Source organism: Leuciscus leuciscus, assembly GCF_965113295.1.
Source record: "Leuciscus leuciscus genome assembly, chromosome: 14".
Classification (NCBI taxonomy): Eukaryota; Metazoa; Chordata; class Actinopteri; order Cypriniformes; family Leuciscidae; genus Leuciscus; species Leuciscus leuciscus.
The window spans coordinates 3,627,451-3,653,955 of NC_138738.1; the positions used below are offsets into that span (position 1 = coordinate 3,627,451).

A 26,505-nucleotide genomic window follows, 5' to 3' on the forward strand; every position below is an offset into this window, starting at 1 on the left:
ACCCACACCCACACACCCCCACACAAACAAAGCCGATCTTATCCGACTGCACGGTCGGTGTAGTGAGGTGTGGTTGGTTTTCACCCGTAAGCATTCTCACACACCTCATGTCTAGTTCTCCGTACCACACCCATCCAGTAATCCTCACCCGCCCCGACACAAACACTGAACTACACACTGACGCATAATATCCCACAACAGCCTCGGGAATGAGACATCTGATTCCATGCGCTATGATAATTACATTGACTCACATTGGACAAAATGTAACATTACTTTTCTTATATAAGCACGCCTACAAATAAAGGTATTACAGCCTGATGCCACTGGAGAACCTTTTTAAGATCTATAATTCTCTAAAAACATATATGATCAGATGACTTAATGAATCAAACTAAAACACTGATCTGAAGGACCGATTATGAAGCTTCAAGAACTGTTTACATCTCCAAAGAACAATATGGCAGCTCGAGAAACCTCGATAAAGGCTCTCAGCTGTAAAGAACCATTTTTGATTCTAAGTTCTTTTATTTGTTTTAGCAAATATGGCTTATGTTTGCAGTCTTACCTTTTTAAGAACACTCTGAAAGTTCTTTTCCGACCACAGGCTGTGAAGAAGAACTCCTGCCGCAGTGCTGGACTTCGGCAGACCCCTGATGTATTACAATAAATGATAAATATTTTTAAAAATACATAGAAAATGTTATCAAAATATTAATAATGTCATTATAAATTCTTATTTCTTTTTTCCTTATTTTTTTTCCTTTATTTTTTCTATTTTCTGCAGCTATTTTGGAACAATATGAATAAAAAAAAAAGGTGCTACAAAAATACATTGAAAAAAAGTGTATATTAAATCTATTTTTTTATTTTAATTTTTTTTTGGCCCATATGTTATTTTTTTTGTTGCTTTCTTAATGTATATCTGTATATATATATATATATATATATACATATATATAAATATGAAGACTTCAGATGCAAAAGCCTCTAAGTGCCATCTGAAATTTTCTTTTAAAATTAGCATTTTTATCAAGCTCATATATTTAAGTTCAGTAATTTCACTTTAATGACAATTAATAGGTCATTTTCATTGCCATTAAAGTGAAATAACATAAACATACAAGCTTGATAAAAATGATCATTCTAGAAGAAAATTTCCGATGGCACTAAGAGGCTTTTATATACACACACACACACACACACACACACACACACACACACACACACACACACACACACACACACACACACACACACACACTTTTGGCCCATATGTTTTTGTTCTTCTAATTCCTTCATCAAGACTTTGTTTCCTAACATAAGTGAACAGACCGGAGTGTGCACTCACAGATTGAGACTCATGTTGTTGAGTGAGTTGATCAAGCTGTTGTTCAGGAGACTCTTGCCGATGTCAGGATCGGCCTTCATCAGGGAGTGTGTGCTGTGAAGAGCGGTGGCCATGGTGCTGTCGTATTCGGGAGAGGAATCGCTCTGAGTGAGCCCTGAGTTCAGGAACCCGACCAGCTGCGGTAGAGTCTGACGGGCTTGACCAACAAAAAACACTCATCAGAACAACCGGTCAAAAACAATCCCGGACTACAGAACATCAAACATTTACCGCACAGAACAATGACTTTCACAATATAAACGGAGACAAAAACATACAGCACTTGTGATCAAAATGAGTCAGCATTAGACTTTTAGAAATATACATGCTATATCTTAATATTTTGGTATCACAAATTGTTCTAAGGACTAATCTAATAATTTAAAAAAGATAAAGTAAGTGTTCTAAGTTTTGGTTTATTTAAATATATAAATTATATATTTTTATTTAATTTGCTATTTGCATTTCTATCACAATCTCATGAATCTCATGGAAACCCTTATGCAAGATTATTGACGTCACCAAAAAACAAACAGTACTTTAAGTTATAATAATATCTAACCTCAGTATTTGTTACTTTACTAATTACTAGAAGCATACAGGGCATGCCACAAAAACAGTTAATTTGACAAAAACATAAAAAATTGCAACATTAATCCAATGCAATCAGAAGTGATGCAAAAACAACTAACCAAAAACATAGATCCTCACAGACAATAATAGCATCACAATGTTAAGCCGTCTCATATGAATGATGAATGACGGCACGTTAACTCACCCATGGTTTTGTTTGTACGTGTAGATCTGGACAGATTCCCGAGGAGAGCGATTGCGCTTTTCTGTAGCGCGGGATTGGACGACTGCAACAATGGACTGATGAACTTCAGACCGTTAAGCTTCTGAACGATTGTGTGACTCAACACATTTGATACCTGCAAAATAAGACATGGGGAAAACTGATTTATTCTACATTAAAAATATATAATTATGCTTAATATTTTAAATATTATTTAATTATAATAATTATCATAATACAATAAAATAAAATCTTTGATTTTATTTGAGTCCAACCCATGGAAAGCAGCATGCAAAATCTTTTTAATTAAATAAAATTATTAAATAAATCAATAATAAAAATAATTGTTTTATTTTAAATATAACACAATACAATTATTTATAGAGTCTAATCCATGAACATCAACATGCAAAAAATAAATTAAATGTAATTTAATTATGTTTAATATAAAAACATTATTTAATCATAATAATTGTCATAACCCCTGATTTTTTTTACTAAATTAAATTAAATTAAATTTAATTAAATAAAAAATTGTTTTTAATATGTGACCCTGGATCACAAAACCAGTCTTATGTTGCACGGGTATATTTGTGGCAATAGCCAACAAAACATTGTATGGGTCAAAATTATAGATTTTTCTTTTATGCCAAAAATCATTAGGATATTAAGTAAATATCATGTTCCATGAAGATATTTTGTAAATTTCCCACCTTAAATATATAAAACATTTATTTTTGTGAATGGATGCAGCACTATCGCCAATAGAAATGGACAACTTTAAAGGCGATTTTCTCAATATTTAGATTTTTCTGTACCCTCAGATTCCAGATTTTCAGATAGTTGTATCTCGGCCAAATATTGTCCTATCCTAACAAACCATACATCAATGGAAAGATTATGTATTCAGCTTTCAGGTAATGTATAAATCTCAATTTTAAAGAAATTACCCATAAGACTGGTTTTGTGGTCCAGGGTCACATATATCACAATACAAAAAAAACGAAATACTTGATTTTATTTGAGTCCAACCCATGAACAGGTGCATCAAATAAAATAATAATAATAATAATAATAAAGGCGTAATATATAAAACATTACTATTTAAATACATAAAATACAATACAATTTTCTCTGAATCCAACCGATGAACATGTGCACACTAAACCAGACAGACTGGTCATAGTCTTACTATGCTCTCATTGGCCGTGAGGTTCTGCAGCGCTCCACAGCTGGCCTCGAGTGTGGCGTCTCTTTCACTGGAGCTCAGCAGATTGAGGTACATCTGCAGGGCTTTAGAGTGGAAGAGCCAGCCGGTGCCTTTAGGATTGTTGTCCTCCATCACAGGATAGTCAAAGACGGTCTGCAACACATTAACACAAAGCCACTTTATAAAAACGAACATCCTTAATGCCATTCTTTTTGCACATTTACCATAGCAGTCTCATGGTATTCTTTGAAGTACCCTCGAGTTTCACTGACACACTATGGTCTATTAAGATGGCAATCAAACTGTACTGTTGCATTATATATGACAGTACCATGGTCATAAGTAAGCGTGGTGTGAAGGTACAAACCTCCTGCTGCAGTTTCTGGCTCTGGGAGCTGAAGCAGCCGATCGGACCCGCGTCTGAAGGACTGGAGCGACTGCGAGCGTAGCTGGCCAGCGCGTTTATTTTAGTGAAGAGAGACGGCATCTCGGTCTCCAGCTGGTAGGTCAGGTTGTGCAGAATACACACGCAGTTCTCCAAAGACTGGGTGCGACACAAGAACACAAAGAATATTATTATAGCATCATTTTCATAATTAAAAACAAATAAAGGGATGGTTCACTATGACAGCTGTGTCCTGCAGTGTGACATGCTTTAATTTGTAGACTATACACTCAATCCATGTGACACTTATAATCCATCAACTATTTTTCTTGTTTTTTCTTAACCATTTTATTGTATAATTGTTATGCATGCGATTTTTGTGCATGTAACTATTTAGCAGGCTTAGGTGAGCAGCTCAAATAAACACATTAAAGCTAACAGGAACCTGCCAAATACTGTGATATTCTCAAATTTAATTCAATTTAACGTTTAACTCATTGTAATGCTAATAATATAATTTACATTATGCCAAATGTATTCATAAATAAATAACTATTTATATAAATAAACAGATATTTACATAAATATATAATTTAGATTTAAATTCTACGTAGCTGACATGCCTTTGCATAAACGTTAAATGTGCAGCCAGATTTGTAAGTATATGCAGACTTGTTCAGCTGGAAGAGAATGAAGTGAACTTGACAATGTGTGCTTTTGACAACTGACAACAAACAGAAAGCAGATGTTGAAACATGCTTTCGAGGTTCTGATCAAATCTGCTCGTCAATTAAGTGTGAGTAATGAAGAGTTTAAGCCCCAACAATAGAGTTTGGCTGTTGGAAATGCCTTGTGTTTGTACATGCTTTCCCTCAGGGAGTTTTAACGTTTTGGCACCACAACAAAATAAAGTAAAATAAAATAAATACATTTTTAAAAAAATCAGCAATGCCACACCAACATTCTCCACCCAGACTATGAAACCAACTTGACATCTCATGGCATCTTAAAACTCTTTACTGCACCATTACAGAGAAAACAGTTCCCAATGACTTTTCCCATTTTAATCACATGTTGAAAAGGTATTTTGATTCAGACTGACTCTAAATGAATAATTCACACTAGAAAGCTGAAGTTTGAGCAATTAATTGATCAATTTGCTCACAAATCAGGCTTGTGATTTCCATGTGCCTGTAAAACACAATTCCCTGATATTTCCAGGTTTTCCATGACCTGTTTCCGTTCAGTAGCTCATAGAAATCAACAAAGATTTACCTGGTTATCTAGCATCCCTGCATTAACGTAGTTCTCCGTGTAGCGCATGAGCGAGTCGATAAGACCTTTGCAGTTGCGCATGGATTGTCGGTTTGCCAGTTTGGAGGAGCTTAGGTTGCTGTCGACACACAGAGAAACAGTCACATTGTGTTTTTTAGCACTGGACTTCACAAAAGCAACAAACAATCTTAGGACGGAACTGAATTAAAATGTTTATACGCTATTTTGATCATCTGAGCCAATAAAAATTGTACCTACACTTCCAATAACTTCCCTGCCACTTTTATGGCCCACTCATCATGCAATGCAAATACTCGGTGTGTCAATATTGCGCAGCTGATCCACAGAACCGCCCACTCACACAGAAGGGGACTTATGATTGACATGTGAAGTGACCAATAGCAGTCTGTTTTTGGTTTATGTGCTGTTTAAGGTTAAACAGTGGTTATACAGAATTTCTGATGGCCTAAAGTCACCAAAAGACAAATGTTTTACCGTGAAAACGAAGAGTATTTGCTTGTGAATATCTAGTTTAATTAGTGCCTTAAACAAAACAGCTCAAAAATGAGAATTACCACAGGTGAATATAGTAAATACTTGAACTAATAGATCTCAGCATACTTCATCAGAACATTAAGACACATTTTTTGTATTACATATGCTTAAATATTCAAAGGAGTCATTATCTAATTAAATATGCGCTCATTTGCATACATTTTCAGAAGAGAAAGCTGAACAATGGATGAAGTTAGGTTTTATTTTGTTGACATATTGTATCAGAGTTAAAGGTTTTTGGATCTCTTTTTATCACTCCATAAATCAAACAATGATGTCAACAGCCGGAAAAAAATAAATTTTTACCTAGTTTTTAGGAATAAAATGTCATATAAATCAGGCAGATGATATATGAACAAACCTCTCTATAGAATATGCTTTAAAACTGTAAAGTTTGGAGTATGCAAGTGATACTGAAGAAACAGCCTTTAAATAGATGTAGTGTAATTGAAATCTACAGACGGTTAAGTGTAGATAAAGTGAATTAAAATATGATGTTTTCTTTCCACTATTCTGAAAGTAGACATGTTATGGAAGCAAAATGAAAATGCATGAAAAAACAAAGCTTTCTCCTGTAGTGTCTCGCCTTAATACCAGCAACAGGACAAATGATCATCCTCAAAAGCGCTCGTAGTTTTAAAGTTTCCGCTCATGATGGACTGACAAAAAAAAAGACGTGCCGCCAAAAGCTCAATAAAGCCAGGTGGTCAGTTCAGAGCTTGCCAAATCCAGAAATTGATTTACAGTTTTGTTCAAACAGTAGATCGTCTGTGGGTGTGCCAAGGCTAATGTAAACCCAGATAAAATATTTGAACAGCTTACTGGTGAGAATATAACCTGAGTAATAAGGAGCGTCAGGTACTGGCTCTAACAATAGTAGTATTATGGGTGGAGCCAGTGCTTTACAGAACACAACCCAGTGCGTGTGATGTTACCGTAGGCATCCCGTGGCATTGTAGAAGACCTCCGGTGCCAGGCTTGTGTTGGCATTGTCGTCCGTGCTGGCTGTAAACGGCTCGATGACCTTCTCAGTGAGCGCGGGCACAGCCGTGCGGAGCATATCCGGCTTCAGGTTATCAGCGGAGGAGAGGTTCCACAGGAGACCTAGACAACAAACACAGAGAAGAACACAATCCAGTCTTATTTATACAGCACATTTCATACAATGGCAACTCAAAGTGCTTTATATTATAACAAAAGAAACAAAAAATAACAATAAAAGCAAATAATAATAAAAAAAGATGAATTCATTAATAGTAACACTTTACTAGTAATCTAGGCTTTAGTGTAGGTGATCTATTTAATTTCTGGATTTACTAATGCATTTTTAGCTTTTCAAATCGTAGAAGTTAACATTAGTCTTCTGAACAAACATGAATTGACAACAAACAATCCTATATTAATGAATTAGGCAAGATTGTTTAATGTTTTCGAAGTAATATGTAATTTATTCCTGTGACGTCAAAGCGGAATTTTCAGCGGGATAACATTAAATTAGTTGTGCAAACAAAAGCTGAATATAAACTACTTATGGACAATTAAAACCCTCTAAAAAAAAACTCATACAAAATGAAATAAAAATTAAAACTATAATAATTTGAATATTTTAAGTAGAGAGCAAACATAATCTTGTCTGCTATTCTGTCAAGTGCTTTAAATGGCTATGTTGACATATTCAACGTGTGTGTGAGAGTGCGTGTGTTTGCGTGAGTGTGTGTGTGCTTGAGTGCGTGTGTGAGTGTGTGTGTGTGTGTGTGTGTGTGTGTGTGTGTGTGTGTGTGTGTGTGTGTACAGCTTTGGCTGTACATTTGAGGGCCAAAAAACGTCCTCACTTACCTAGTGAAATATTATGATCACCTTTTTACTGGTCCTCACTAATATAGTGAAACAAACGTGTGTGTGTGTGTGTGTGTGACGTGAACATGACGCTAACAGGCACGCTGAGTCACCTGTCAGGTGTTTCTGTGTCTCAGAGTTGGTATCGCTGAGCATCTGCACGGCCTGTGTGATTCCTCCACAGCGCTGAACTTCATCTTTATTGGGCTGGTTCTTGAAGACCACGTTTCGCAGGGCAGCGGCCACCGTCTCCTGGATCTGAGGACTGGAGCTGCCCAACAGGTTGACCAGTGGAGGAATGCCCTTCAGGGCCAGCACCTGTGACACCATAAACCAGACCGTCAAACCAAACCAAACTACGCTGATACCACAGTACAGTGATGGTCTATCAGATGCAGTGTTGTCACACAAGTAACTCAAGCTGAGCCTAAAACTAAAAATTATTTTCGGTCCTTCAAATAAAGCTGAAATAAAATAAAATAAAATAATTGAAACTAAAACAAAATAAATAATGAAAATAAAAGCTAATTCAAAATATTAATAAACACTAAAATAGTATATAAATAATACTAAAATAACACTAATTATAGTATGAACTATGGTGATATTATAACTTGATGTAAAAAAAAAATTATGCTCTATAGTATTTCAAAGAATACCATGGTACCTGTCCACATAACATGATATTACTATGGTACTACACTTGCAAAGAAGTTTACCATGGTATTATCATACAAATATGGTAATACCATCAGACAGTGATACGATGGTACATTCAGTCAGTACAAATATGTGTAATATTAAATACTACGGTATTAACATGGTACTACCATTATGCTATCAGAAGGTACTTTGGTAATTTATCCATTCAGTACTATGGTATCTAATTAAAATACTATAGTACTAACATGGTAGATGGTACTCTAATATATGTAAAGTAATACCATGTTAATACCATGGTAAATGTTCAAAAAACACATTTATATGGTGCATGTCTAAAAAACATGGTAATTCTTTGGTACCTTTTGGTGTTTTTAATAATAGCATGGCAATTTTTTGTCATAGTACTGTATTAGGTATTATCATGCAAAATATACTATGAAAGCATGATGTCATTCAGTTTGGTATTTAATTCAAGGTACTCTAACATATTTAAAGGTAATACCATGATAATTGTCCTAAAAACATAATATTTCTATTGTATACATTAAAAAAGCATGGTAAAAGCATGTTGGTTTGTGGTGGAGACCTCTTGCTTGGCCTTGTCGTCGGTGAAGGTGCTGTGCTGGATGTAAGCGGCTCCGCACTGCTGGTAGTTCTCATCCGGGCTGAACAGATAGTCAACCGCCTCTCGCATCGTCAAGTCGGCCAGAAGCTTCTCTGCATTATTCATCCTGCCGACACACGAGTGAGTGTGAGACCAGTCATAAATCACCACATCATAACCAAAACACTATAAAACTCACCCAGAGATATCCTTGGCTTGTCCACTCCTGATCACAGAGGTCCTGGACTCTCCGTTGGACTGCATGGAGGACGGGCGTCTGGTGACGCCCTGAAAGGAGCCGATCTGATTGCTGTTGGTCACTCTGCCGACAGTGCCGGCACTCTTATCCATCCAGAAGGTCTTTCTGGCGGTTTGACTGCGCTGAGTAGCTCCTCCTCCTCCTCCTCCTCCTCCTCCACCGTTCGTCACAGGTAGGAAGCCCAGGTCCGGGGCGCTGCGAGTGGCTTTACGGCTGGACAGCTGGTTATTGGCCAGCGACTGGACTGGGAGGGTGCCAGTAGGGGAGAACAAGGGCCGATCTATCCTGCTGGCGTTACTGGTCACCCGTTGACCGCTGAAACTGCGGGAGTTGGTGGATTTGCGCACAAAGTTCGCCTTTTGCATATTCTGGATATGGAAACAATGGTTTTAAAGTCAGTTCTTCACTCACATTGTCAAGGCGATATCATAATTTCTCATTAAGCATTTAAATGCAAGAACAAAAAAAAAATGCAAAAACAAATTAAATGCAAAAATAAATAATGCACAAAAAAAATCATGCTAAAAAAAAACATGCAAAAAATAAATAAATTAATTTTAATATTTAATTAAATGCAAAATAGAGCATTTTAACTAGTGCTATCAAACTGTACAAGTATACTTTACAATACGTTTTAAAGTCAATACTGATATCATCTATAATTAAAAATTTAAACGCATTACACGCAAAAATGCACATTTTAATTTATGATTAAATGCAAAATAGAGCATTTAACTAGTGTGATCAGACTGCATGCTAAATAGTATACTTTAGTACTAATTTTATAAGTATACACTAAAAACGACTCTGAAATCAACATTTTAAAGGAATAGTTCACCCTAAAATGAAAATTCTATCATCATTTTCTCACCCTCAAGTTGTTCTGAACCTGTATGAGTTTCTCTCTTCTGCTGAACATAAAATACGATATTTTGAAGAACCTCCATAGTATGAAAATAATACAATGGAAATGAACAGGGCCCATCAACTGTTTGGTTACCGCATTATTCAAAGTATCTTCTTTTGTGTTCAGCAGGAGACAGAAATTCATCCAGGTTTGGTTCAGAGTGAGTAAATGATTTTTGAGTGAACTATCCCTTTAAATGAATCTATGCACAGTTGTGTCTGAACAAGAGTGTTGGCTGGAACTGTTACTATGGGCACGTCCATGGATTTAAATGCAACCAAAGTAGTTCTACGTCTATGAGGCAACAGTGTGCCGTCTACGAGAAAACAACGGATTCATTTGTGTAGGAGTGTATGTTCGTGTATAATTCAAACCACAACACTGTTTTACATCTTTTCCCACTGTCATCTTTGGCTTGCTTATAGTTCACATAATATTCAGCAATATTATTGATTTGACTGCACTGACAGTATCAGATGAGAACTGATGATGACATCGCTGATTTCTCCAGAGCTAGACTGAACTCATAATTGATGATGAAATTTAAACGGCTAATGAACCAAACTAAGTCAACACTGAAGTGACTTCAGCTGAACAATGACACTGATGTGTTTTTAGAGCTTCTTTACAGCAGAACTGAACAGTGATCATTACTTTCCTGCGTATTACAGTAAACAAAGGTGACGACAGATGACTTTTGCGGGATGTCAAAACAGAGTTTTATGCAAGTAAAAACAACATAAAAAATGAGGCGAGAAAATACGGCTGGATTACACACTCCATTAAAGTCAAACACGACATTTAAAACACTGACAGAATTAAGATTCCTGTGGATACACCCAAAATGTAAAGAAAAGTTGGCAGAATACTAGAACAGAAACCAGGCTGTTTGGTAGCACAACACTGGGATGAGTCAGAAAGGGGAAGGAGAGGAGTGGTTTCATTTAGCTTTTTCCCATTCTTTGTTTTTTTTTCTGGCATAACTCTAACTAGAAAAAAGTTAAACTAGGTTAGTGTCAGTAGCAGATCTAAAGCTTTTAAAGCAAGTAGACAATGAATGTATAGGACTCAACAGACACATTGATGGATTGTTTTTTTCGTTCTCAAGTCTTGTTATTTTGTAAAAAAAAATAAAAAAAATAGAAGGAAATATATGCGTAACCAAGTCATTAGTTACAAGCTAAAGACTGTTTGGCATTCCACAAGTATGTATTGTTATCTTGAATAGATGACTCAAAGAGAAGTGTAATGAAATGTGTTTAACACACCCAACTGTGGGAAAATTAGAAGTGCATTAATAAAATACAAAGATATGTAAGCGAACACGTGTATGAAGAATGCGTCCAGAACAATGAAATGATTGATCTATACACGAGATGACTTTACCCCATTGGTCATGGTTCCTCCTCTGATGAACGAGGCTCCGCCGATAGGAGAGCCAGGAGAAAACTTGAAGTCGTAAAACACACTGTCACTTTCAGGACCTGCAATTGAGGAAACTGTTTTTAGGTTAACAAGGTGCCATAATTCTTATCATAAATAAAACATGCATTGAGGGACGTTTTGAATATTTTCAGTATTAACCTTTATGTATTGTAAGGTACATATTTTACAGAGCGTTTCAACATGAGAGATCACAGTCTTCACTGTTTCTAAATCATTTTTTTTCTTTTCAAGAACTTATTTAATATGCCTAAATGAAACAAATTGAATTATACAATTAAAGTGATTTTTTTTTTTTTTTTGCACATTTTCAGTTGTACAGTATTGGATTGTCTATCGAACATATAAATAGATATATAGAGTTAATAATAGAAATTTAACAGACAATTTGATTTAGTTTGCGTAAGGTTCTCCAGGCCAGGGACGAAAATCAAGAGACCTGATTTTAAAGTCCAGTATGCAAATTTACTACCCGTAAACAAATTCTGAGAAGCTGTTTACCTAGAGGCTATTTATGGTGGGAAAACAGCTTTAGAAAACACTAAAATAGGGGATATTTTACATTGCCTATCTTGAAACCCCCCTGAAAATATTACTTTTGGTTTTGGTAATGGAAACATTACTATGGTAGACCATCTAAAACAAAAAATTCCTTTCCTCTAAGAATATATGATGCCGCTACCATGTCACTTTTTTGTGACTGTTCCGGTAAAAAGTGCCATAAAATTATCAGACAAAAATGTGACAGAAAAAACTATGGTAATGAAAAACTTTTTGCCCCAAGGAAGGTGCCTTGAATGTCTTATTGAGCAAAGACCTCAGATATACACTATAAAATATAAAAAATATAAATCCACATACGGTAAAAATGGGTCTTTATAGCTGAATATACAGTATAAACATTTACTGAGGAAAGAAAGGTTTAGGATTGCGGATCTGAGCAACTCCAAATAATGTCTCAAGAATCAATTCACTTTTACGCTGAACTATAGGCCTGGAGGTAGAGGCACATTATTTTACAGTACGTGTCGTGCACTTACGTGTACTTACAATGCACTTACGTAAGAAAGTACTGGTTAATATAGTATAAACAATTCAAACTACATGGGTTGAATTGATAGGTCTTTTTTTTTATTTATTTTTTTATAAGAATGTTGGAAACAGTCAGTGGTCCCCATTGACATCCATAGTATTTTTCCTACTATGGAAGTCGATGGCTATCGTCAACTGTTTGATTTACAAGCATTCTTCAAAATATCTTCTTTTGAGTTCAACAGAAGAAAGAAACTCGAACAGGTGAGTAAATTATGACAACATTTTCATTTTTGGGTGAACTATCCCTTTAAGGTTAGGTTCAGGGTTAGTAGCCTATACCTAGTTATTATCCAGTTATTATTGTAATACAAAATATGTGCATTGGGGATCAAGACTGTAAAATAAAGTGCAACCAAAATGTGTCTTTGTTCTGATCTATGTTAATACCATGTTTTTTTTTTAGTGCATGGACTCTTTAACTAAATAACCAAACTATCAATTTACACTAAATATTTACATTTTAAAAAAGTTTGACTTCTAATAAAATCCGTCTGGCATGAGATGTAGTGCAGAAGTGTACTCACTGGTGGGTGAGCCGAGCCCGGACACACTCTTGCTGCTGTATTTGGACTTGCTCCTCTTGATAGTGTGCACCTGGTCCAGGACTCTCTGTTGCGCGGATCTCAGCTCGCGGTCGGACGGGAGCGCGAGCGACGTGTCCTCCACATCTCCAATCGAAAGAGCCGATTTTAAAGGTTCGGGCATCATAATGGCTTTTGCCTCTCCTCCAGAGACAGGTGAGGTCCAATTCGTAAAGGTCCAACTATCTGCTCCGTCTGGCTGCTGTGTGAGTGTGTGTTTGATTCAGGGTTTGACTCACAGAGAGATTGAACTGGACCTGCCCTTATTCACGCCCATATGACGCCCAAAACCCCATTCAACACCTTTTCTGCTCCTCTCACTGATTAGGATTCTAAAAAAAAAAAGCCCTTTAATGATAGAATAAACTGCCACTTTTAGTAAGGATAATAGATGTGCTTTAAAAGCGTTTGATTTTTAATGTAACATTGTCTAAAGGGCGTTGTAAGGCACGGCGCGCAGGGTGTATTTATTCACAAAACAGAGGTTTTTTTATTGCTTTTCAACTTGTTTTATGCTTTAATACACTACATAATTATATTTAAATACTATATAAAAATATCGGACGAGACGATTTCCAATTTAAAGCTTTTTTTTTTAACACGCAAATGAATAAGTGCACTTCCGCTAGAAAATCTAGTCCCTTTGTAAACAATAATAGAACGACTGGGTGCTTTAAATAATATACAGGAACCAACAATATTGTATGTAGCATCCAGGACCAAACTATTCCTATAAAAAATTATAAAATCAGATGGAAAAAAATATATTAATTTGTTAACATGAGTTAATGTATTAACTAACATGAACTAACAATGAACAATACATTTGTAACAGTATTTATTAAACTTTGTTAATGTTAGTTAATAAAAATCCAGCTGTTTATTAGTTCATGTTAGTTCACAGTACACTAATGTTAACAAATACAACATTTGATTTTAATAATGTATCAGTAGGCTAAATGTTGAAAATAACATTGACTAAGATTAATAAAGTAGTAAACAATACATATATTGTTACATTTTGCTGCACAGGCTAAATCAAGGGAAATACATTGATTTATATGCATTTATTGTGAAGTAAATATGACCATAAAAAAGGACGTTGCGTCTACAATTAGCTTACCGTACTATTCCAGAAGTTAATTGATATAATTTCTCACATTTTTCTCTGTACTGAAGCCTGACCCATCTGTCACAGACAGTTCATATAGTCTAAAAGACCAGCTTTTGGTCATAATGAAGGGGCCTTGAATGTTTTACTGTGCAATCACAAACCTTAAATATATACTATTGAATATATATCCAAATATAGATCCACATACGGTATAAATGGGTCTTTATATAGCTGAATATATCAACATTTATACTGAGGGAAAAAGTTGCCAATCAAGTTTAACATGTAAAGAACAGAAAGATTTAGGGATTGCAGATCTGAGCAACTCCAAATAATGTCTCAAATATAATTTCAGGTTTACGCTGCACTAGTATAGCACAAATGTGTTTTCGTTCCGAACTATTTATTTGAGATACTATTTTCCTATATGAAGAGAAGACTGCAGCCATGAGAACCTCCATGACTAAGTGTGCAGACTCGTCAGGCCAGCAGAGTGCATTAGTAACAGCACATGTGCAGACAGCAGGTCTGACACACCCATGACAAGATGTCCTCTGTATATGGGCAGGTCTCGCTCCACTAATGTCTCATCAACAAGGCGTCAACTGCAAATGACAGCGTATACTTTCAGACAATGAATGTTTGTCCTAAACAACAAAGACGAGGAGAGCTCACTTTCTCTTGTGCTTAAGTGAGAATAAATAACCATATTAAACACCAATTAAAACATTTTTTTTGCTGTGATTACTTAAGTTGCGTAATGTGTCTATTTTAGCATTTTCATACATTTTACATTTACATTTATTCATTTAGCTGACGCTTTTATTCAAAGCGACTTACAATTGCTATATATGTCAGAGGTCACACGCCTCTGGAGCAACTAGGGGTTAAGTGTCTTGCTCAGGGACACATTGGTGTCTCACAGTGGATTCGAACCCGGGTCTCTCACACCAAAGGCATGTGTCTTATCCATTGTGCCACCACCACCACTCATAGATGCAAACTCTGAGAAACGCCAAACTTCATTTTCAAACAAAACGAACTAGTTCAAATATCTACTAAATGCAGTAAATGCAAGTATACTGTATATATGGGTAATAATAATAATAGCTACCATGAAACTTTTTCTTTACTCAACAAAGATTCTTATAAATCTTCTGACCAACACTGCACCCTTGTGGCAAGTAGATCACATTACAATAAACATAAAACATCACCAACTTGCTGAAAAATTTGCATTTTTTATTCTATAAAAAGTTAAGACTTGTGTAACAAAACAGGTATATTAGAGATAAATGAGGTCGTTGCCATGTTAAACAACAGGAAAATCACTTTATGGACACAGTTATGGAGTGGTTTGACAAAATTTAAATGACAGTTTTATTACAGTGCACTATATGATTTATCTCCACATCGATCTTTTCCAATACAAAACTGTAAAATAGCTGGAGATATGAGGTTGTTTCTGGTAATGGCCTTCGACAAACATAACTGTTCACATTCACAATGAAAGCAGACTTCAAAAGAGGATGATTGAAAACATTTTACATATAAAGGACAGAAACACCTGCTCAGCAGGTCTGCATTTAAAAAAGTTAACAAAGGAATATTAAATTAGCAAGTGATTATGAGCTGTCATATGTGATTCATAGTGGTAAATTATTCAAAAGCAGTGGTTCTAAATCTATATGCATCCATACATACATGTACATATGATTTCAGAAGTTTCAAGAACTATATGTTTTTCGATAAAAATAATTGATTAGTTATTGAGGGAAAAAAATAAATGCAATTTAGTTTATGATTTAATGTTTTTTTTTTTTGCATTTTAATTGTTATATAGTTCAATTTAATCATATTAATTTACATTAAAATGATTATACATTTTTAAACTAAAAACAACGATATTAATTATATTACTTGCGCATTATAATAACTATATTAAGTAATTATAATATGAATTTTATATATATATATATATATATATATATATATATATATATACACACACATATATATACATACATACATACATATATATATATAATTTTAAGTCATCCTTGCGGCCTCCTAGGAAGTTTGCTGAGGCCTTCTGGACTGAACAACTAAATGAGGTTGAAGTGAAATAGATATGTCATGGAATTAATGATTTTGCTAACTTGTCTAATTTCCAGAAGATTTATCCTCAATGTCTAGTAAAAAAAAAACTAAAAAACAACACACACACTGAAACCACTGCATAGTTACAACCGGTTGTGTTCAGTTCAGTTAAGACACCAAAAAATGACCCAATGTCCTTCTCATTAAGTTTCAGTTCAGTATTCCATCCAAATTGAATTCAGCTTTCTTGCTACAAATGCACAGAATCCTTGCTGTCAAGTGAATTTCGCAAATGGTCCGATGATAAAGCCTTGGGGTACTCCTTAATCCGTTCCTGAAGGCTACTTAGTGCCAGTCTCATCTGGTCCTCAGTGCCTTGCAGTGCCTTCACCTCCATGCTGTAGAAGACGTACAGCATCAGTGTAGAGAGGAGGACGGCAAAGCACAGCGCCCCCAGCAGGTAGAAAGAGGCTTTAGGAAAGGGCTGTTCAGCTCCCAGAGCAAACAACGGGACAGCGGCGATGGCTAACTCAAGTACTAGCAGGACAAGACCCATGATGCCTGTACGAGCCGCGGTGTGGCGCATGCGCTCAGAGCAGTGTAGACCCACCTTTACTTCAGTACGAGCTTCATTGACTGTGTTGACCAGCTCAGGAAGCTTATCTGAGAGAGAAACATACATACACTACCATTAAAAAGTTTGCGGTCAGATGCATTAAATTGATCAGAAGACATTTATAATGTCTATAACGATTTCCATTTCAAATAAATTAAAGAATCCTGAAAAGAAAAATGCATCAAGGATTCCACAAAAAATCTGAAGCAGCACAACTGTTTTCAACATTGATAATAATCAGAAATATATTATCATATTAGAATGATTTCTGAAGGATCAGGTGGCACTGAAAACCGGAGAAATTATCACAGGAATAAATAAAATAAATGCATAACTTAAAATATATTGAAATATTAAACATTAATTTGAAATTGCAATAATATTTCACAATATTACTATGTTACTGTATTTTTGATCAAATAAAAGATACTTCTTCCAAAAACCTCTTTTTAAAAACATATTACCAGCCTGAAATAGTTGATAATGTCAAAACAATCTTTAAAGAAGTAGTTCACCCAAAAAAGAAAATAATCACTCGCACTCATGATGTTTCAAGCCCAAAAGTGTTGTTTTTTTATCATGGAACACAAGGGAAAATTATCTGATGGATCAATAAGGATTATTTTTTTGTACTAGCTTCTCAGACAAACTATGTGAAGATTTCTCCTTAATGCATTTCACAAAAAAAAAATATATTATGTGAGTTTGGAACAATATGAGGGCGAGTAAATTAATATTTTTTGGGTGAACTGTTCCTTTAAAACACCTTGACATCCAAAAAAAACACAGTCAATTTCCAAACTTTATTATGGGGCAGAAAATAACACAGCATGGGTTTATTGTGTTGTTGCTGCATGCAAAAATGCATGTAATAATAATTTCAAGACCCCAAAAACTGAAGCGCAAATACCTGGAATACAGCCAAATTCTCTCTCTTTGCATCCATTTCCCTTTTTAGTTGGCGTAAACAGGAACTCGGCAGTGAGAGCTTCATGGTCTGAATAAGGAAAGGGCAGTCCAGGAACTGGACCGTTAGTGGTGCACAAAGACTCACAGCTCGCATCTACTTCCCCTGATCCCTGCAAGAAACAGCGCTGTCAGCATTTATGTGCATACGAGCAAAGAAAGATAAAACTAATAGTTAGAAGAATCTATAGTTCTAAGAATAGTTAGAAAACTAGACATTTCTGAGGTATCATTTATGTATGTCTGTGGGATGAGTTGTGTCAAAGTTTAATACTTTGGGTTGAGGTTTGTTCCGATCATTAAACCAGACTATAAGCAACAGTTTGAGTCTCAGAAAACATCACTTATTAATAGAAATAGTAGAAAATCGTAGTAATATCGAACTTTTACCTTGAACAGGATGTAGTCTATCCGGACTCCTCCCCCAAATGGAGCGAGACCATCCGTGTGTGTGAAAGGGTTTTCAGATATATGTGTGAATCCTTCCTCACATCCCTGGTATTAACGACAGGATGTCATTATAAATCATAACTTAGTTTACTCCTGGTGTTAAGATGCGTTCTGGTCGATCGGATCACAAGTAGACGAGGGAGACTCATTCCCGTTTACACCTGGTGTTTTAACCCGTCTCTTTTGTCCACTTTCAAACACTTCTGTCCTGATTTAAACTTTGTCAAAGTTTAGTTTGCAGACGAAAAACGTACCATCACAATGTTCTCTCTCCATTCCTGATTTCTAACACACACTCACAGCGTTCGGCTGGTCTTGTGTCTGTCAGAGCAGAAACTAAAGCTGATGCTCTCTTTATGTTTCTCCGTCGTCTCGGTTTGTCCATCAGATCTGAAAAAAAACATACATTTCCCCAACCATAAACCCTCCCCTCGAAGAAATCAGGACAGAAGTGTTTGCAAGTGGACAAAAGAGACGGATTAAAACACCAGGTGTAACCGGGAATGAGTCTCCCTCGTCTACTTGTGATCCGATCGACCAGAACGCATCTTAACACCAGGAGTAAACAGGGCCTCAGACAGCTATGCGACATATCACAGGGTTCCCACATCTCGGTTAACTTCAAATTCAAGGACCTTTCAAGGAATTTCCAGGTCCAATACCCTCAAATTCAAGTGTGGGTTAAGACTTAATGTGGGGACACACTTCAAGTGTGCAAGGTTACATCGTGTTACATTGTTACAGTTTTGTGCGCGTGAACGTCATGGCAACGTACAACACAAAGTACCTCACGCGGGAAACACTTAACGTAACGTGTAAATGCGCGTAACTAACGTAACGTAAATCAAGCAAGCTAGTGCGCATAGGCCACGAAGTGTTGGTGAAATAACACATTAGCGGACCGGAGGGAATAATAAGGATTTTTTTCCAGAAAACTTCTTGCATAAAATAAATTCAAGCACTTTCAAGAACCAAGGATAAAATGTGTGTTTATTTACAAAAACTTTCTAGGGCCTTGAATTTTTTTTTTTGTCAGATCCACAAACTTTCAAGGATTTCAAGGACCCGTGGGAACCCTGATATCATTACACACACAGTCATCACAAGAGGTCAGACAGGATCACACTGCATTACTAACCTCAAAGTTGGCAGCCTCACTGAAGCTGTCCAGGAGTCCCGTGTAGTTTCTCAGCAGTCTGGTCCCGAGATCGTCTGGGTGCATGTTCAGATCTCCACCCAGAATCACCACGTCCGCTCCAGCACTGGTGTGCCTTTGAGAAACACACCGAGTCGTGAGCATTGAGGGATCAGAGCAGAAATCTGCGTGGCTTGCGTTTATTTTCAACAAAAGCTCTGATCAGATCAGTGTGATCTCAGGCACATTTCATTGAAAGATTGAGCTATTAAAAACTATATTAGGCTTGAAAATAAACCCACAGCAAAGGGTAAAACTGCAAAAAGAGACTTATGACCTTATGAACTGTTGCAGCTCCCAGGCTTGAACCACTCGGTGCGGGAGATACGAATCTTTCTCTCTGCAATATTCTGCATGCAGCTGGAGTGAACACACATTCATGCCAGGGTGGTTATTGTTAAACAAAAATTGGTAGTTGAAAATAACACTAAAATTAAATGAAATATTAGATGAAAAACTTTACAATAAGGCCCTATTAGTTCACACTGGCTAATGCATTAACTAACATTATCTAGCAATGAGAAATTTACAGTATTTATTCATATTTGTTAACATTAGTAAAATACAACTTGTTCATGTTAGCTCAGGTCCATTAAATAATATTAACGGATATTTGATTTTAATAAATGTTGAAATGAACAGTAACTAGGATTAATAAATGCTTTAGAGAGTTATTAATTGTTAGTTCATGTTAACTAAACTAATGTTATCATCTAATGTTAACAAATGGAACCTAAAAACTTAAAATTAAAAAACTTAAATGAACATTAGAAATGTTGCCTTAGCAATTAACTTAAATGAAACAAGTTTAAGTTTAGGTATTAAAATTTTAATACAAAATTTAAATAAATTAAAGCTAAATATAAAGTGCACATAATTAGTGCTAATGGCAAAAGCACATAATAAAATAACTAAAATTAAAAATAAACAGTAAATTCAAAATATTAATAAATAAATACTATAATAATAGTATATAAATAATAGTCAAATAAGATGCATTTTGCATGAACTTACATGAGTTACGAAGACATGAACATTCAGCCCACTGATGTTAAGCAGGACCTTCCCCACAGCCTTGCCACCAAACCAGTCTCCATGTTGAGCCTGACACAAGATCAGATCATTAACAAGCCTTTTATAGACCGACCAATCAGCTCTGACATTAATGGAACATACAGTACGAGTTAGTTTATTTACAACAGCTAGTAAGTATGTGTCAATAATGGATGTATGGTTTACAGGTTCGACTGGTTAGGATGTAAAATAATGTTTAAAACCATAATATTTGATTATTATGTACATTATTAAGTATTTTATAAATGCAATAAGGTACTCAAGGATGCGCTATATTGTGAATATGTGACCCTGGATCACAAAACCAGTCATAAGTCGCACGGGTATATTTGTGGCAATAGCCAACAATACATTGTATGGGTCAAAATTATCGATTTTTCTTTTATGCCAAAAATCATTAGGATATTAAGTAAAGATCATGTTCCATGAAGATATTTTGTAAATTTCCTACCGTAAATATATAAAACATTTATTTTAGTGAGTGAATGCAGCACAGTCGCCAACATAAATGGACGACTTTAAAGGAGATTTTCTCAATGTTTCGATTTTTTGGCACTCTCAGATTCCAGATTTTCAATAGTTGTAGCTCAGCCACATATTGTCCTATCCTAACAAACCATTCATAAATGGAAAGCTTATTTATTCAGCTTTCAGATGATGTATAAATCTCAATTTCAAGAAATTGACCCATGTGACTGGTTTTGTGGTCCAGGGTCACATATGATAATTTCTTAAATATGTAGAAATTCATTTATATTAAAGAAGAAAAGCAGGATGTCTGTACTCATAATTGATCAGACGCACCATGTACGGATATCCATTTAATGAGTATCTGTACAGAAAGGCGTCATGGATTCGATGTCTGGAAAACACGGCCAGTCCGCTTCCTATAAATCCACTGAAGACGAGAAAGTGTTACTTTAAGAGAAAATGCATTCATAACTGTGTGCATTTAAGCCCAAAGAACCTTTCAGGGACACAGAACTTCATTAATAAATTCATGCATTTAAAGATGATTTACCTTTTAAAATAATGGGAAAACGGATAGACACTGCCAAGCTTCTGCTTTAAAAACAGAAAGTCTTTCTCACACCAGACCTGTAACAAACCAGCCCCAGAAAATCATGTCATTCTACAGGACAATCAGCTAAAAGACAACAGACGTATCGGAATCACATTGTTTAAACAGTTCATCATTTTTAAACTGAGAGAAGTGTGTTCACCTCCTGCAGTAACGCTAGATCAAGCTGTTCCTGATTCAGCAGATCTCCGATCAGAACAAATCTCTCTCTGCAGTTCTTACTGAGGTATCGGATCCCCCTGAAACAATCACAGCAAACTCATGCGCTTCATCCTTTATGCATTTATTAGTTCATGATATAAATTCCAGACATTTTGAGAGAAAATAAAAAATTTATTTTTTGAAATCTATTTTAACAGTAAATAATGAAAATATGCATATGCAAATTTCTGCAACACAGTAAAAATGTTTATGTACATATTTTCTGTTTTGTCATTTTTATGAAATGAAAAATATTTATTATAAATATCTCATTGAATAAAAAAATGTGTGTTTCATCACTTGGTATGAAAATAAATATCTTGTAGAAAGATAGGTTAAGCTAATACAAAGTAAATATTTTTCAGATAATATTTTAATAATTTGTTTTGCCATTTTTTTATTTTATTTTTATAAAATATTCCCAGTGGAATCCGTTAGATAGATTAATTAGGAATATCAGAATCCTGCGCACATTCTTCAGCAAAAGCAAACGCGTATCGATGTAAAGAGTGGACTGACCAGCAGTTGAGAGAGAAGACGCGTAATCTGATTGGCGCTGAGGTTGTCATGGCGATACGTCGTCTTATGGGATGGTCTGTAAGGATAGATGAGAGAATTCAACACACAAAACAAAACTGGGTTGATTCAGTTGAGCATTTCTCAGAATGAGCGTTACTCTACGTTTGAAACTGTTTACACAAAATAGTGCACAGAAAACCTTTTTTTTTTTGGACCAATAAAAGCTTAAGTTAGTGGTTACTGGTTTGTATTTATCAATGTTTTGAAATATACTGTGAAAAAGCACTATTAAAAAATACATTCAAAATCAAATACATTGATAAACACAAAACAACTCAAAACCACTTCACCAATCTAAAATAAAATATATTTCATAATTACCTGACCTGGCTAAAATCTGCATTAAACCGAGAGCGGTGTGCTTTAGTCAGAAACTAGTTCACAAGAACCGGAAAACAAGCCAAGCAAGTCATTTAAATACCTTTGACTGAGAGTAAATCCACAGCTAGAGATCAGCTCAGAAACACATGTCAGATATACAGCGCTCATAAATCATAAAGCCCGGCTGCTGGTGGATATTATTATGGCTCCACCTCAATCCCGAGGGTCAAAGGTCCACTTACTGTGTTGTCATGGTGACACTGTACACAACACACCCTGCAGAATGGCTGTGATCATGATGATAAACTTATATGTGACCCTGGATCACAAAACCAGTCATAAGTCGCACGGGTATATTTGTGGCAATAGGCAACAATACATTGTATGGGTCAAAATTATAGATTTTTCTTTTATGCCAAAAATCATTAGGATATTAAGTAAAGATCATGTTCCATGAACATATTTAGTAAATTTCCTACCGTAAATATATAAAAATGGACAACTTTAAAGGAGATTTTCTCAATGTTTCGATTTTTTGATGTGACTGGTTTTGTGGTCCAGGGTCACATATACACATTTATGTTTGTGTATATGTATATATATATATATATATATATATATATATATGTGTGTGTGTGTGTGTGTATATATACATACAAAAAAAAAAAAAATCTTTTTTTTTCTTTATGAATATTATGAATAATATATGTAAAATTTTACTAAATGTAAAAATACTACTAATTAATATTAAATTATAATACCATGGTATATCAAAATAACATGATATTGCCATCACTACAACAAAAAAGACAAATACAACTTTACTTAAGGTCTTTATATATATTTATATAAAATATTAGTCTCTCTCTCTCTCTCTCTCTCTCTCTCTCTCTCTCTCTCTCTATATATATATATATATATATATATATATATATATATATATATATATATATATATAAAGTATTTTTAATGCATAAACAATGCCTTGTAATGCACGTTATAACACATTGTATGGTCTCATGAATAATTGTAACCACAGTTATAATTCATTATAGTACTGATCTATTCATTGTTACACCTTTAGACAGTGCAATGCATTCAATCAAATGACAAATCTGCAAATACTATAATGCATTTAAACTTTGGTTACAATTATTTATGACAAGATTTAATGCATTATAACATACATTATAAACACATTAATAATGCATTATACATAAAGGCTTTAAGTGTTCTCAACACTTCTTTCTCAGTGATGGTACTATAATGTGATCACACTACGGTAATACTGTGGCATATCATTCACGACTGACATTAATGTATGAAATTATGATACAAGATTCTTGCAAATCCCCTAAGATCCTTCTAACATAAACTCACAGCAAGTTTACATACTGATCTGAATCGTGATGGCAGCATGTGCTTGTGATGACAGTAAATCAGTATTAATTTTACACCAGTAAGCATCAACATTTGCTCCAGCAGCGTTACGATCATTCAGGGACAGTAAACACAGACACAGCTGCTCCACACAAACACTGACAGGCGCCAGGAGGATCTGTGTTTACTGACCGAGATATGGGGGAGACCAGCCACTGAGCTTGTGCCAATCTTACAAGCATATATATATATATATATGTATATATATACACATTCATTTGATCACAGTAAAAACAGTAAACATGTTACATTTTAAAATAACGTTTTTTTTTTCGTTTTTTTAAATGTAATTATTCATATGTTGATGAATAATAATACAGAATGGTATCTTCTTTAAATCTGTAAATATGAACTTGTTGTGTTCTGTGAATAAACAAACAAATATGGTGTCACTTCTCTGCAGCTTTTACTATGTTGTTTAATATGGGCTATATATATATATATAGAGAGAGAGAGAGAGAGAGAGAGAGAGAGAGAGAGAGAGAGAGAGAGAGAGAGAGAGAGAGAGAGAGAGAATGTATGCATGCCCATATTAACAACATAGTAATATAATATATATATATATGTATGAAGGATCTTTTAAAACGTTTTAAATGCTGTTGTATGTAATCATATCAAATGTATAAAATGCACACACATGCTAATTTCCTTTGTAAGACAACATTAAACAACATTGTAATAGCTGCTGAGAATTTACACCATATGAATAAATATAATAAAAAAGAAAACCGTTATTTTAAATGTAATATTTTACTGTTTTTACAGTGATCAAATAAATGCAGCATTGCTGAACATAAAATACTTCTTGCAAACACACACACACGTATGTTCATACCTACAGTCTATGGTTCATACATACATACATACACACACACACACACACACACACACACACACACACACACACACACACACACACACATATATATATATAGGTACATTGTTGAAGGTAGTGCAAACATGTAATGTAATATAGACGCTTAACTCACACTTTAAAATGAATGTCAATGCAAACAAACATCAGAGCAAGTATCATCTGCGATCAAATGATGCAGGATCTTTTAATGCATGCAATCTTATATGCTGGAGATCCGATCTTACCTTTATACTTGAAAATGTTCCACTCAAACAATCCAAAATAGTTTTCGGCGCAATAATCTCTGCTATAGACAATGTTTTCATGAACTTTTGAGTCTCATATCCTGTCCATCTGTTCCAGCCAGACCGCGACTTCCTCATCAGCCACTGATCTAGATGTCCTCTGAAGAAAAGACATTCGGCTTTATCAAACGCGTTTGTTGGACATTATACATTTAACTTGAAATGAACTTGTAAAATGAGTAAACGTGTTCACGTGAATCAAAATAAAGCGTTATCAAGCGTCTCTCTGTGACTGACACACGCGTTTGTACGGCGCATAATCAGAGGTTTGCAATACAATGTTCAAAAGATTATTATTATTATTATTTTAATTGTTCGTTTGTTTTCTCACAAGTGCTACTTTGCAGCAAATGCATTGAAGTTGGTGTAACGTTACGCGTGAGTCCGCCGACGTTCAACGTAACGGCTTCGTCATCAACAAGCGCCTCGATGACTGGATTGTTGGGAAAATGAGTTCTCTTTTAGAAACGTTTACTTTTCATTGAATCTGCTTGGTCAGGTACAACAGATCAAAATAATAGTTGTCCTATTTTATCTATTCACTGCCTAATTTAAATTATACTCAATTTAAGCTATTAAATCATTATTCGGGTGAAAATTATTTTCACGACAGTTACTTTTCTCAGCGCTTTCCAGGTTGGACCAATCACATGCGTTGGTGAATAATGGATGAGATGTTTTTAAAGGGATAGTTCACCCAAAAATGATTATGTCATTTACTCTCCCTCAATTTGTTCCGGACCTAAATAAATGTCTTTGTTCTGCTGAATACAAAATAAAATATTATCAAGAATGTTTGTAGCCAAACAGATTTTATATATATATATATATATATATATATAATACTATGGAAGTCAATGGGCCCATCCACTATTTGGTTACAAAATATCTTTAGTTTTCAGCAGAAGAGTTCATATAGGTTCGGATCTCGAGGGTGAGTAAATGACCGAATTAAAATTTTTGGCTGAACTATCCCTTTTCTATCTTTTTAAATGTATTTGGGTGCGCCAAAAATAATCCTCGGAATTAAAATATTTACACAAAAGTACTTTCTAGAAAAAGATTTAACTCATCAAAATAAGTTAAACAATAAAAAAAAAAAGTCAGTTTAATGTAATTTAAGTTGAAAAAACTTAAACATCCAAGTTGATTTTACTGAATTTAAGGCAGCAACTTATTTATTTTTATTTTTTGTGAACAAATATATA

The 26,505-nt window shown here is 35.0% G+C and overlaps 2 protein-coding genes and 1 long non-coding RNA gene across 5 annotated transcripts in view; 1 reads left to right on the plus strand and 2 right to left on the minus strand.

Annotated features, from left to right (window-relative positions):
• pkp1b (plakophilin 1b) overlaps positions 1-13,224 on the minus strand; it is a 15,269-nt gene extending 2,045 nt beyond the window's left edge. Inside the window, exons 1-12 of one of the 2 annotated variants that reach the window (XM_082136396.1) lie at positions 12,943-13,224; positions 11,267-11,364; positions 8,914-9,341; positions 8,697-8,841; positions 7,561-7,765; positions 6,547-6,715; positions 5,057-5,174; positions 3,764-3,940; positions 3,379-3,549; positions 2,169-2,322; positions 1,352-1,547; positions 569-653 (exon numbers count right to left, since the gene is read on the minus strand). In XM_082136396.1, coding sequence (XP_081992522.1) covers positions 569-653; positions 1,352-1,547; positions 2,169-2,322; positions 3,379-3,549; positions 3,764-3,940; positions 5,057-5,174; positions 6,547-6,715; positions 7,561-7,765; positions 8,697-8,841; positions 8,914-9,341; positions 11,267-11,364; positions 12,943-13,126 — 2,130 coding nt within the window. In that variant the 5' untranslated portion in view covers positions 13,127-13,224. Of the gene's footprint in view, positions 1-568; positions 654-1,351; positions 1,548-2,168; positions 2,323-3,378; positions 3,550-3,763; positions 3,941-5,056; positions 5,175-6,546; positions 6,716-7,560; positions 7,766-8,696; positions 8,842-8,913; positions 9,342-11,266; positions 11,380-12,942 lie in introns of both variants that reach the window. The other variant, XM_082136395.1, reaches the window with a different exon arrangement.
• Positions 11,388-11,626, plus strand: LOC309474223. Its single transcript, XR_014197259.1, has 2 exons — positions 11,388-11,519; positions 11,558-11,626. It is a non-coding gene; the product is annotated as an uncharacterized lncRNA (long non-coding RNA).
• A 2,110-nt stretch (positions 13,225-15,334) lies between the features above and the next one.
• smpd2b (sphingomyelin phosphodiesterase 2b) lies at positions 15,335-25,703 on the minus strand. Of its 2 annotated transcripts, XM_082136462.1 has the most exons (12): positions 25,238-25,703; positions 22,797-22,972; positions 22,316-22,391; positions 21,738-21,834; positions 21,536-21,612; positions 21,319-21,412; positions 20,455-20,544; positions 19,718-19,800; positions 19,384-19,516; positions 18,186-18,290; positions 17,740-17,908; positions 15,335-16,876 (listed from the first exon to the last, which is right to left on the minus strand). In XM_082136462.1, the coding sequence occupies exons 3-12, from the start codon at positions 22,363-22,365 to the stop codon at positions 16,464-16,466; spliced, it is 1,311 nt and encodes a 436-aa protein (XP_081992588.1). In that variant the 5' UTR covers positions 22,366-22,391; positions 22,797-22,972; positions 25,238-25,703; the 3' UTR covers positions 15,335-16,463. The 2 variants fall into 2 exon arrangements, with proteins under 2 accessions (XP_081992588.1, XP_081992587.1); XM_082136461.1 differs by lacking the exon at positions 22,797-22,972 and having other exon boundaries at positions 25,238-25,702.
• Between the last annotated feature and the right edge of the window lie 802 nt (positions 25,704-26,505).

Coding starts and splice junctions, on each gene's coding strand:
- smpd2b (XM_082136462.1), bottom strand. CDS start 22,365: ATGACAACCTCAGCGCCAATCAGATTACGCGTCTTCTCTCTCAACTGC. Junction 21,613..21,737: donor ATCTAGCGTTACTGCAGGAG/GTGAACACACTT, acceptor GGTTTGTTACAG/GTCTGGTGTGAGAAAGACTT. Junction 17,909..18,185: donor TAGACTACATCCTGTTCAAG/GTAAAAGTTCGA, acceptor TGTTTCTTGCAG/GGATCAGGGGAAGTAGATGC.